The 13,667-nt window shown below is 42.5% G+C and overlaps 1 protein-coding gene across 1 annotated transcript in view; it reads right to left on the bottom strand.

Moving 5' to 3' along the window:
- Positions 1-12,156, bottom strand: part of TNNC1 (troponin C1, slow skeletal and cardiac type) — a 30,549-nt gene extending 18,393 nt beyond the window's left edge. Inside the window, exon 1 of the mRNA XM_068112179.2 lies at positions 12,017-12,156. Within this exon, the coding sequence (XP_067968280.1) occupies positions 12,017-12,043 (27 nt within the window). The 5' untranslated portion in view covers positions 12,044-12,156. The remainder of the gene's footprint in view (positions 1-12,016) is intronic.
- Positions 12,157-13,667: the final 1,511 nt, after the last annotated feature.

A 13,667-nucleotide genomic window follows, 5' to 3' on the forward strand; every position in this document is an offset into this window, starting at 1 on the left:
TTTGAGAATGACAACAGCAGGACGGTGACGATCAACAGTGAGTACTACCGGGCCGTGCTCCAGAAGTTCCATAATGATCGAGCCCAAAAGGTCACCCCAAACCAGCTCAGCATGACCTGGTTTATGCAGGATGCTGCACCCCTGCTTGCAGCTGGTGACACAATCACTTTCCTGCAGTAGCTCTTCAGAAACCGCCTCGTTGCCCTGGGTGCCTCTCTGTCTACATCAACCACCCTGCCACACTGGATGATCTTAAGCAGGACGTGTCAGACTACCTCCAGGCAGTGCCACATGAGACCTACAGGAAAGTTGAACAGAACTTTGGAGTCAGGATCAATGCTTGTCTGAACCGCGGAGTGGCACACATCGATAATGTAAATTACAAGGATTTTGCATAAATGCCAATTTCAGACCTTGGGCTCTCACTAACTCTAGCAGTGACTCACTGCAATAGCAATCAGTGATAGAAAATATCATGTCATAAGCTTTCAAGAAATGTTTGGTTCACGTTCCTGAGGTTTCTGTTTCTTTGTAAATAAACGTTTAAAGTTGCATCACTCTTTTTGAAACACCCTGTAAATCAGCATGGCATATAAACAACAGATACTTCTTCAGATCTAATGGATAAAGATCAGACAAAAACCTATCAGATATGATCTTCATTTCAACAATATTTATAGATAAAGGTGATATCATAAAACAAATATCATGAAACATTTACATTTTGTATTTCATTGTATAATTTAAATAAACATAAATGCAAATTTCGCATGTGGAAAAAGTAAGTACACCCTTACTTTTAGGAGTACAAGCTCGAACAGGTGGTATTGCCCCCTTTGGCAGAAACAACCTCAAGTAGGCGTTTCTGAAACTGTCTACCAGTCTCTGACATCGACGGAGAAATTTTTGCCCCCTCCTCCATGCAGAATTCTTTCAGCTGTGCGATGTTTGAGGGGTTTCTTGCATCCACAGCTCGTTTAAAATCCCCCCACAACATCTCGACGGGATTTAGATCCGGGCTTTGACTTGGCCATTCCAGAACCCTCCATTTCTTTCTTTTCAGCCATTCCTTGGTGGATTTAGTGGTATGTTTAGGGTCATTGTCATGTTGCAAGGTCCACCTTCGGTTGAGCTTCAACATTCCGACAGATGGCCTCACATTATCCTCAAGCACCCTCTGGTACAATGAAGAATTCAAAGTGGATTCTATGATGGTGGGCTGCCCAGGCCCTGATGCAGCAAAGCTGTCCCAAACCATAATATTTCCACCACCGTGCTTTACATTTGGTATCAGGTTCTTGTGGTCAAATGCTGTCTTTGGTTTTCGCCAAACATGTCTTCTGGTACTGTGGCCAAATAGCTCTACCTTTGACTCATCTGTCCAAAGCACATTGTTCCAGAAGTGCGGGTCTTTGCCTCGGTGTTCATTGGCAAACTTTAGTCTTGCCCTGATGTTCTTTCTGGACAGCAAAGCTTTCCTCTTGGCACACCTCCCATGTAGATGAAATTTGTGCAGTCTCTTTCTAATGGTCGACTCGTGCACTTTGACATCAACAGTCGCAAGAGCTACCTGTAGGTCCCGTGATGACATTCTGGGGTTCTTAGAGACTTCTTTCAGCATCTTGCGGTCTGCTCTCTGGCTGAACTTGCTGGGGCGGCCTGGCCTGAACAAGTTGGCAGTTGTATGAAATCTTCTCCACTTGTAGATGATCTTCCGGACAGTCGAATGATTGATTTCAAATTGTTTGGAGATCTTTTTAAATCCCTTCCCAGACTCGTAGGCATCTATAACCTTCTTTCTGAAGGCCTCATAGAGCTCTTTTGATCTAGGCATGGTGACGCCGCACACTTCAACAACAAAGAGCAAACCAAACGAAATGTCTGAGGTTTAAATAAGACAGGTTCCTCCAAGATCCTCTCTAACGATGTTCTAATCATTTGCACCAGACCTGGTGCACCTGATTCTAATTTTAGGTATTTGAAGTAGTGATAAATGTAAGGGTGTACTTACTTTTTCCATATGCGAAATTTGCATTGATGTTTATTTAAATTATGCAATGGACTACAAAATCTAAATGTTTCATGATATCTGTCATATTATATCACCTTTATCTATCAATATTGTTGAAATGAAGATCAAATAGCTGTATGTTGAAATATGTTGAAAAAGTAAAAACTTTACATGGGGTGTACTTACTTTTTCACGTGACTGTATACTATATATATATATATATATATATATATATATATATATATATATATATATATATATATATATATATATGTATATATGTATATATGTATATATATATATATATGTATATATGTATATATATATATATATATATATATATATATATATATATATATATATATATGTATATATATATATATATATATATATATATATATATATATATATATATATATATATATATATATATATATGTATATATATATGTATATATATACAGTATATATATATATATACAGTCTACCGGTCTGTATATATATATATATATATATACAGTATATATATATATACAGCCACCATATATATATACAGTATATATATATATATATATATATATATATATATATATTTATATATATATATCTACATGTATATATATATATGTAGGGAGCTATTATGCCCCTCCCCCTTTGTTATTATGCTGCTTTACCAATTACCAAGTATAACCAATTATATGTTCTGTTTTCCTTATTACTGAACTCTTTATAATACTTAAGTTCTTTCTTGTGCTTTGAGGATGTGTAATATCCTAATAAGGAGTTCTTTCCTGTGTGCTCTTAGCCTGTGTGGGCACAATCTTTCAGTTCTCCTCAGCTGGCCTTGGCTACAGTTCTTATCTCTTCATGACTTTTCCAATATACTGAATGTTGACACTTTTATGAGTATTCATGAGTATTCACCCTCCCTTTGTTCTTTCTCAACCAAAGTTCTATACAGAAAGTTGTAAACAGGTTGCCACAGATGGCTGACCATCTCCTTATCTGAGTTAACCTATGAGTGGCCTTGATGAGCTTCCTCTAACTAACTGAACAACAGGATGGGACTATGGTGGGGGGACCGATGAGCCCATTCTGGGACCAATGAGCCCATTCTATCTCTGTATCTTGTGAGCTAACCCCACCCCTGATATTCCTTATATAAAGCAAGGTTTAATTGATTTAATTCAGAGCATCTTGCTGTACTGTTGGTCATTTCTTGTGAGTTTCAGTGCAACCTTTGCTGTCCTCAAGCTTGAGTAATCGAGTTCTAATAAATATATCCGTTGCTCCTTTTCTCTGAGTCTTTTGAGTCCCAAGTACTAAGTCTCATATCCGTCAACTGGTGGCAGCGGTGTCGATCAGTCTGTGCAGTCCGGGACGCGGTCCCAGGCAAGTGAGTGGTGAGACCAGCTAGCAATTGATCCGGGTCAGGTGAGCTGTGGGTTTTCTTTTGTTTTTTCCTTTATAGCATGGGGGTCAGTCCAAATTGTAACCCACTCTCTTGCTCGGGTGCCGTTTGTTCCGTTCCCTGCTCGAACCTGATCCACGAACCTAAATTTAAATACGGACCGCTTGGGTCCCGGAGCAACTGACTGTTTATGGACTCGTCAGGGTAACGTTACGTAAGGGGGGTGCCCACGTTGGGCGCCCGAGGTTAAGGGGTAATAGATCTCTGGGTTGTGAGGGTAAGGATAAGGGCGGTGTCCCGATCCGAGGCCTACCCGGGAGACGTCGGAATTATAAGTAAGATTAGAAGTATTATAAGGGCGTAGGACGCCAGGAGAGTACAGTAAGGGTAGGTTAGAAGGCCGTACTTCGCGAGGCGGGCGAACCTCACGGGTACAAGGCTACGGGTCTCTCAGAGTTAGGTAGAAGGCCGTACTTCGCGAGGCGGGCGAACCTCACGGGTACACAAGGCTACGAGCCTTTCAGAGTTAGGTAGAACGCGAGGCGGACGAACCTCACGAGTACAAGGCTACGTCGGTAAACTAAATTTTCCTAGGATGGGGAACTGGATGGGTAATAAGACTGTAAAGGCAGGTGAACCTCTTAGAAATACCCCAGCATTTTTCATGTTTCGGAGGTATGGCTATGATGCTGCGAGACCAGGGAAGTCATGGGTTGCGCTGACTAAGGATCTAGGTGAACCGTGGCCCAAAGGAGGGTCTTTTGCGCTGGAAAAATTGGACGTGTTGTATGGGGCATTAGAAAAGTTAGAACAGGACACGAAACACTTCCCACCTGACTATTGGAAAGTCTTTGGTTGGTGGAAGGAAGAAGCGATGAAGTGACAGGCAAGATCGAAACAGGCCAGCCTGGCCGGTGAGGTATTAAAACTCAAGGGCCTGAGGAAACAGGTGAATAAAATGCAGGATGAAGCGGTTAAGGAAATAGAGAGGCAGGCTAACGAGTGACTGATGCCGCTCGTTGAAAGTCAAGTCCCCGTGGGAGGGTCAGGCAGATACCAAACCCCTACCCTCCCAGCCCTGAGCTCTGTCCCGGGGTTCCAGGCAACACCACCCTCCCTGCCCCACCCTTTTCACCCCAACTCACCCTTTCCACCCCGGTCTAAGAATCCCCTTTCTTTTGAATGATTGAGACATAAGGCGTTGTACACGACCCACTCAGGTCGTTGTGCTGTGAATTTTTGCGACTGTTCACACTGCTGAATGTGCGCAGTGGTTTGAAATGCGAGCTGGCTTGTCAGTCACGTGGTATGGAGAATGTATAGGGAAACGCATGATTTAAAATGCGTTGCCTAGGTTGGCAGGAGAGTAGGTTGGAGGTTTTTGTATTTCTCCTGTGGCCTGTGATCCGACTGACAAGGTCCCAATGTATGATGTCATGGAGGAAAGACGTGTCTGCCTGTTTGTCTGATCGTAAGTCTGTGGTGTGATTTCACGGAGGGCCAAGGTTTAATCCAGTAAATGGGAGTTTTATGTTGTGGCAAGTGTGCGAGGGGGCACATCGGAGCACGCGAGTGGGGGTATTTGCGGGAGTGCACACCCGTGGTGAGTGTTACAGGGAAAGACATATGGGAACTTTTTATTTTCAATTAACAGACTAGGTTATTTTCTTGTTTATTTGTTTATTTACGAAAAATAAATAAATAACAGGGGGAGGTAGGTTAATGGTGGTTTGTTGGCGGTAAAATTGGTTGAAAGTCGAGTTGAAACAATTTATATTGGGATATTGGGATTCATAATAGCTATTGGGCAGGTGGGATTGAATTTAACATTGGCTATTGGATAAATATTGAAATCCATGCCGGGAATGTCGATTTTAACGTCCAGCCGAAGGATGTAGCACATTGTGAAGCTGCACATGGCTTGACAGGACATGGGAGCCAATGAGCTGTGTAATGAGAAAGATTAAAATTATGTCATGGTGTGAAATGCCGTAGAGGTGTGAAATACACACCTTTGGCCTGGAGGGGAGTTCTTTTGGTAACTTACTTCCATGATTTACGTTCCATTGGAAGGGGAATAGGAAAATATGGGAATAATATGGAACAAATCGACAAGACAAATTGGGGTACAAACTCACCATGGAAGGAGAATGGAGGTTATAGTTTCATTGTTGTGTCTGTCTGGCTGTCTAGCAGGCCATGGAGTTATATTTCTGAAACATGGATTTCGACAGTAAAGACAGGTGTGTACCCTGAGAAAATTGTGGGTTGTGGAGTGGGCACTTTTGATGGGCAATGGGGGACAGATGTTGTGTGCAACAAAGGTAAATAGATTGGATTTTGGCAAGGTTGAGTGAGATATGTGGTTGGATGGGGTGTGAAGGCGAGTTATGGCAGCTCCAGGGAGCACTCCTGGTGTTGGGTCTCATATAATTATGGTTAAAGTACATGTGCAGACAAAGGTGTGCTTCGGTTTGTATTACTGGCAGAGAAAAGACAACAAAGTGGCAAAGGTTACAGTTCCACAGAAGGAGAGCGAACAAGGAAAGTGGCTGGGCTGTTGATAAAACCGCTGGGTTTTATGTTGATTTAAGTTGTTGTGGATTTATGTTCAATTTTAATTTTAATTCCTATAGTCTAGTGCATATGGGACGGGGAAAATGGGAGATGACGTCAGTGTGCTCCGAGTATTGTAGTGATGGGGGAGCGCAATAATATAAGGGGTGACTGCAAAGCGCATGTTTCAGAAGGGAGTAGTTAGATCAAATGACGCTGTGTGTGTGTGTAGAAGAGTATTGTCTATTGAGCAGAGTATTGTGAGTGGGGGTGAGTGCATTGTATTGAATGAAGAAGCCTGGAGTCAGTGTGTGGGCACAGGTGTGCAAACCCAGGTGTATGGAGAATGGTTGTGTGAAATAACTTGTATGGAATGGATGGCTCGCTCGCTGACAGCTACAATCCATGTGGATTGTGACCGACGCTAACATTTCTATGAATGTATAAATGGAAAATAGTTATTTAAATAGATATTGTGTCATGACACAAAGGGTTGAACGTGCGATTCCAGGAATGAGCAAGTATTTTTGATATAAGCTGATGTTTCAAGTGACGATTTGAAATGTTGGAAGCTTAGATCAATCTTAAAGATACAAGCTTTTCATCTGTGAGCCGGAAGTCGACCATTTGTTTAATTTTAGATACTATACCTAATATTTACATGTAAATGCATGACTGGTCTGGATTTGGACTGCTCTGTGAGTTTTTGGGAAAACGGTATGCGCAGCTGGATTAAGTTTGAGTGGTTGTTTCATATACTCTGGGTACATGTGACTTAAAGGATGAATTGGACTTGCTGTGAACAGTGTAGATGCAAGAAGAGATAGACCGGGACACAATGAGCTGCTAGGTGAGCCATTGAGGTGGATTAAATGTTTTGTTGTTGTTTTTGGAAGTTCGGTTGTTGCATTGCCAAAGGTTTCTGTGTAGTGTGGTATCTGTTGAAAGTGGATCACCTGTTGTCTTGTGTGGCATGAGCAGGGATGTATGTAACTGTATGTAACTTCCTGGGTTCAGGAAAATAACTTCAGTTGCAATTTGGTTTAAATTAAAGGTTAACGTTAGCTGGAAATTGGACAAAGTCAAAAGTTTGACCAAAACCAAAAGTGGTGGTTGGACCAAAAGTCCAAAGTGGAAATTGTCAAAAGTGCTTTAAAAAGCTACGTCCAATTTCATTTTGCCATTTGTAGAAGAAAATTCACTGCATTTAACATGCGTTTCCTTTAAACGGGCTTGGTCGGGCCAGCGTACATTTCAGCCAAAGTCTTATCTGGTCCACTCCCACACCAGGCCCGACTCGTGCTGCGACCTTGGTTGAACTGTCGGTTTAATTTGCACAGGGAATGAAATAAGGGGATTATAAATGGGAGAAAGTGAACATTTGTGGATCTGGGGACAAGCTGGTTTGAATGTGTACCTGGGGTTTTCTGTGTGTCTATGTGTCTGTCTGTCTGTCACACTGGACTCTTGGATGGGTTTTCATGAGACGAATTTCAGACAAAACCCTCTTTGTTATTTCAGAATTGATCTGCACCCCACCTCACTGTGAAATGGACAGGTTGTGTGTGTGTCTCAGAGGTTTATGGACAACGGGGAGTGGCTGGTGCGAAGGGAGTGGTTGGGAAAGATGGACCCCCTTCACGAATACCCGTGGATAGTAGTTTAAAATAGGTAGAGGGTACAGGTAAATTGTGGTGGATATGGGCTGTGGTGCGCGTGGTAGAATTGGAAGGGCTACTCCAAAGCATTTTGCTTCCCCGCGCTATTGCGGTGATAAATGTCGCGGCCATCAAAGGGCGGACACTGACGTTGTTCGGGGCAATGCAAGGGCGGACGAGACGGCAGGAAAAGCCGCCAACCAAAGGATGGACAGGTACGATAGTAAAGTAGATATTGACCGCCTTGGCAATAGTCCTTGGAATCGTGGTTTGTTGTGTACTAATCGAGGCTTTAGTCCTTGCGTGTGTGAGAAAGTTTACCACAGGATGGACACTGAAGACGACACCAGAAAAGGCCATGGTGATGACCGACAAGCTGACCGTGGGTCCAGATGACACACCAGCCGTCGACGCAACTGCAGATCGCGGATCCTGGAACGACGACCCGAACGAGTCACTGGGCTGCGACAATGAGATCTCCGCTTCCGAAGATTGTTCTTCCATTATTGATATTACTGATAATGAGGTCGATTACACATTTGCAGACCTTGAAGCATTTCAGGCTGCCAGAAGGCCGATTCCTCTGGGCCCCAACGCGTCGCATGCAGACGTCAACGAGTTCCTAAAGGACTCCTCTCATTTCTTCTCGATGTGTACGGCTATGACTGTTGCTGACCGCCGACGCCGCAAGCCTACGCCACCTGAGAATAATGTTACTGATGATGTTACCGGTGATGATGGGGGCCACATGCAAGGGCCCCCGGCTGATGTTTATGTCTCAATGCAGGCTTTGCCTCTTTATGTATCACGAGCTCATCTTCATGTCTCACAAGCCCACAGTGAGTCAAACGCCACTGACCCAGTCCGGGATTTGGACCCTGCTGCTATCCCAAGCCCGGATGGAGAGGAACTCGATCATGAAGATACTCCGAGTTCCGAATCTGATTGTTTTGGAGATACGCCCGTGAATAACAGCGCTGCAAGCAGCATCGCCTCGGACGATCTCGACTTTGACCCAAAGGAAGTTGCTCTCCCTCCTTTGGACCGTTTTGCATTGTTTTATGGCCATAGGTTTGAGCCACCTGATACTGACGATGTTGTGTCTTCCCCAGATCACCAGCATGTAAGGGACCTCATGAACATGAATATCGATTGAGCGCTGACGATTTCCAAGGATTTCTCCTGGGGAAGCCTGGGCGAGCTCCAGTCGGGGAGGAGTCCGGCCGCACCTCTGTGGACCAAGGGTGGGTCAGGAGATCTTCCTGGGTGTGGACCCCGGTGGAACCAGAGGTCTTCGTTGGGGATCTGACACGCTATTCGATCTTCATGTCTCTACGGTCTCACCTCATACACCCATCTACACCCGACTTACATCATACATCCACTAACACCCACTTGCACCCAGACGCCCACGGATCTTCCTGCTGAGTGCGCTGTGCGGTACGGGGTACGAGACATGCTCACTGGGAGGCATCCGTGTGGTATGTTTAGTGAATCTTTTACACTGTCTGTTTTGCCTCACTTGGAGGTTTTTCCTTTATGCCATTTGTTCACCCTGCTTCTACGGCCTTACGGTGCATACTCACATACAGACGCGAATCATCCTACTGGGTACTGTGTGGTGCTTTGCGTGCGGGACATGCTCACCGGCTGCCTTCGCGTGATATGTTGAATGGCTTTTCTGATTTGATTCATTTCTGCTTTGTTTTGAAATAAAGGCCTTTGATTGGCTCATAGATAACTTTGTATCTTAGATCCAAAAGGGCGGTATGTAGGGAGCTATTATGCCCCTCCCCCTTTGTTATTATGCTGCTTTACCAATTACCAAGTATAACCAATTATATGTTCTGTTTTCCTTATTACTGAACTCTTTATAATACTTAAGTTCTTTCTTGTGCTTTGAGGATGTGTAATATCCTAATAAGGAGTTCTTTCCTGTGTGCTCTTAGCCTGTGTGGGCACAATCTTTCAGTTCTCCTCAGCTGGCCTTGGCTACAGTTCTTATCTCTTCATGACTTTTCCAATATACTGAATGTTGACACTTTTATGAGTATTCATGAGTATTCACCCTCCCTTTGTTCTTTCTCAACCAAAGTTCTATACAGAAAGTTGTAAACAGGTTGCCACAGATGGCTGACCATCTCCTTATCTGAGTTAACCTATGAGTGGCCTTGATGAGCTTCCTCTAACTAACTGAACAACAGGATGGGACTATGGTGGGGGGACCGATGAGCCCATTCTGGGACCAATGAGCCCATTCTATCTCTGTATCTTGTGAGCTAACCCCACCCCTGATATTCCTTATATAAAGCAAGGTTTAATTGATTTAATTCAGAGCATCTTGCTGTACTGTTGGTCATTTCTTGTGAGTTTCAGTGCAACCTTTGCTGTCCTCAAGCTTGAGTAATCGAGTTCTAATAAATATATCCGTTGCTCCTTTTCTCTGAGTCTTTTGAGTCCCAAGTACTAAGTCTCATATCCGTCATATATATATATATATATATATATATATCTTTTTTTATCACTCTGTAGTGCCTAAGCCTTTACAACAATGTGAAAGATAATATTAAATGACCCCTGCCCCCATTCCTTCGTGGGTGCAGGGAAGTGGTTAAAATAAGACACCCACAAAAAAATTAGACTTCTTCAAAATGCCAACAGGATGCGAACAGCACCGGGCAATGCCGGGTATGCCTGGTAGTTGTATATAAAGTCTTTTCCAAACTTAACCTGATAATTTTAACTCACATTCATTATTTCTTTTTTCCCATGTAAAGAGTCTAAAGTATAAATAAAAACCGACTTACATTTTACTGCTTATTATCTTCTCATTTCCCAGCTGACACCAACCAACGTTTTTTAGTATTAGTCATTGGACCAACGTTGGCCATTCTGTTGGGCCAACGTCGATTTGATCATCGGGCGAACGTTAGTCTGTTGTTGGCAAATTGACACCCAAAGTTTGTCGAATGTCATCGGTATCCACAAGACCAACTTCTGGGCTACCGGGTCCCTTTCCGTCTGAACGCCATTATTGAAACGTGTGGAAATGTGCGTGTGACCAACCATGATGATGCCAACCCATGCCCAACGTTAGTCCGACGTCGTTCTGCCAGATGGGTTTTATCCCGATGTTCCACAGGTTTGATGTGTCATCCACCAGCTGTTGCTTTGGTGTGATTGGTAAAGTTGGTCCGATTACTTATGAGCTCACGCTTGTACTGAATATGATCATTCTGGATTGACTACCTTCTTCAAAATGATCAAATAGGTGTCTTCTCAAAAGAGAGATATTTGATCAGAGAAAAATCGGTTATGAATCAAATCGAGACGAGGATATGGATTTGAATTTTTTTTTTTTTTTGTGAAACACAGTGGTGAAATATTCTGAACTTATTGGAATTATAGCAGGAGCTTCCTCCCCTCCCCATCCCTCTCTGATAATGACAAACAATCCTCCAGCTTATGCTTGTGGGGAATGATGTAAAAGGTTGCTGAAAACTTAAAATGGAGGTAAAACAGAAAGAAGGGACGTTTTCTTCTTAATAGCTGCGAGGCTTGAGCTCACTTTGTTGTATATTAAAACACGAGTATAAAAGCCCACCAAAATGGTTGGAACAGTTTATTCGACGGTGCAGCCTCGTGAGCGTGCCAAAGTCTGAAACCTTGGCCGAGTGTCAGGTGTGCTTATATCTTCTTTATTTATTTCGACATTATACCAATGTAAATGAACACTCGTTTGACTCTGTGTGTGTTGTACATCACATTCAGCAAATTTCACCTCCATGCACCTTGTATTTATTGATATTTTAAAAAACGCTTCTGTACACCGCCCTTGAGGCTCGGTTTGCAAGCCACCGTCTACATTTTCCAATAGAAGAGACATAATTACTATTTTATGGAAATAGTTTTTCGAGTTTGTTTTATTCTCAAAAATTGACGGTAGTGAACACACATTCGTGGTAAAAAAAAAAAAAAAAAGGCCTTTAAAACCTACCCTTATGAAGGGGGAAAGACATCTGTACAAACACACAAACTGACATTGTTTTATATGGTAGATTGTTGAAACGCCATTTACACATTAATTTGGTGGGAGTAGAGGAAGTTAATATTCATGCTTTTATAAATTCATAAATGACAATTAAGTCTGTCTATCCATTCCATTTTTATTTTATTAGAAAAAGATGTAAAAGTCCATAATTTCAGAATGTTTGATCTAAAAATTACTGAAATTGCTACCTTAAAAGTGTAACACTGATTAAAGTACAAGTAGTGTTACATAGTTTGTCAGTAATCTATTGTGTTACTTAATTCCTCCACAAACAATATGTAAACCAAAATCCAATCGTGCAAAGACAAATAAATCAGAGGGACAACTCACAGCAGCTCGAAACACATCTTCAGACATGGTGGGACCAGTTGAGATAACTGCAGTAGACGGTTACTACAAAACCCTCTTATAGCACATGCTCGAACCCTCCCACCCTGCTCACCCACCAAATGGCAACACAGGTCGGGCACAACATGCAGGATGAGAGTAAGGGTCATTTCATTTCAAATTATCAATCCTTCCTCTCTGATCAACATCTATACTGCATCAATTTATCATCTTATAAACCCTGACTTTCTTTTCATTAGATATCAAAATTAATTAAACTGCAGTATGTTTTATGTATGTAAAGGAATTTGAAGCAACCATTACCACGTCACCTTTTTTATGGTTCTTCTGACTTCAAAAACAATTTCCATGAGGTTGGATGTATCAGTTAGATTAAAAAGACCATCCATGGAGTTGCATAAAACCTTATACACAAGAAAAATCCAGTTGGTCCCTCCTGCGAGTCAGCATTATCCCCACCTGACCAACTGCAAATCTCAGAGACTGCGAGACGTGAAGGTTCAATTCACAGATGGAGAGGGCACAGAAGATGTTGCATGTAGGCAAGCAGTGACAGTTTATCACACAGATGACTTGCTGAATATTGCGTATGTACATATATATATATATATATATATATATATATATATTGTTGCGGATCCCGGGTTCGTCGATTTACTAAGGGGGGGTTACGCCCCGTTCTCCCACGAACTCCGGGTCCACTGAGTCCATGTCTGAGTGGAATAAGGTGTATATGTCTCAAAAAGGTCTAAATGGGTATGAACGGGTCGAAAGGGTGTAAAAGGTCTCAGGGGTGTAAAGGTTCGAAAGTGATCAAAGGGGTGTAAAGGGTCTAAAGAGGTCGAAGGGGTGTAAAGGGTCGAAAGGGATTTAAGGGGTGTAAAGGGTCTAAGGGGTGTAAAGGGTCTTAAATGGTATAAGGGGTATAGAGGGGTGTAAAGGGATTTAAGGGGTGTTAAGGGATTTAAGGGGTGCAAAGGGTCTTAAAGGGTGTAAGGGGTCTAAAAGGTCTCAGGGGTATAGAGGTGTGTAAAGGGTCAAAGGGGTTGAAGGGGTGTAAAGGAGTTTAAAGGGTCTAAAGGTTGTAAAGGGTCTAAATGTGTCTACAGGGTGTAAAGGAGTGAAGCTTTAGTAAAGAAATTACCTCGGGTTCATAAATAAATTAACTCGGGAGTGCAACACGACAAAACGGGCCAAGTGACCTCCTCATCGAGGTATAAAACCCCTTTTTAGCTGCATAGTAGTTAAAAATATGACGGTAGAAAGTTTCGTTGTGATTAACCTTGGGAGCTCAAGGCAGTATGAACCCAAACAACAAAACAACAACTCACCTTGTTGTGACGATGAAGTAATCATTGAAGGTTCTTCACCCGTTGTCAAGTGGCAGTTTGTAGTTGGCGTCACGTGGGTCCTTTTTCTACAAACTACTTTTCACACTTGAGAATGATGTTGTTAGATGAGCAGTAAAATTACCTTTAAAACAATGTATAGGTTGTGTTTGTACTATTTTCGGTGTTTGAATAAGTAGCGCATTTGAAAGGTCATGTGACTGCGTATTTGCCGAACTTACCGATCACGGTAACGTCTCAATTAAATTAAGAGTTGTTTCTCACATATGATAACATATTTGATG

The sequence above is a fragment of the Myxine glutinosa genome, chromosome 4, assembly GCF_964187855.1.
Source record: "Myxine glutinosa chromosome 4, kmMyxGlut1.1, whole genome shotgun sequence".
Lineage (NCBI taxonomy): Eukaryota > Metazoa > Chordata > Myxini > Myxiniformes > Myxinidae > Myxine > Myxine glutinosa.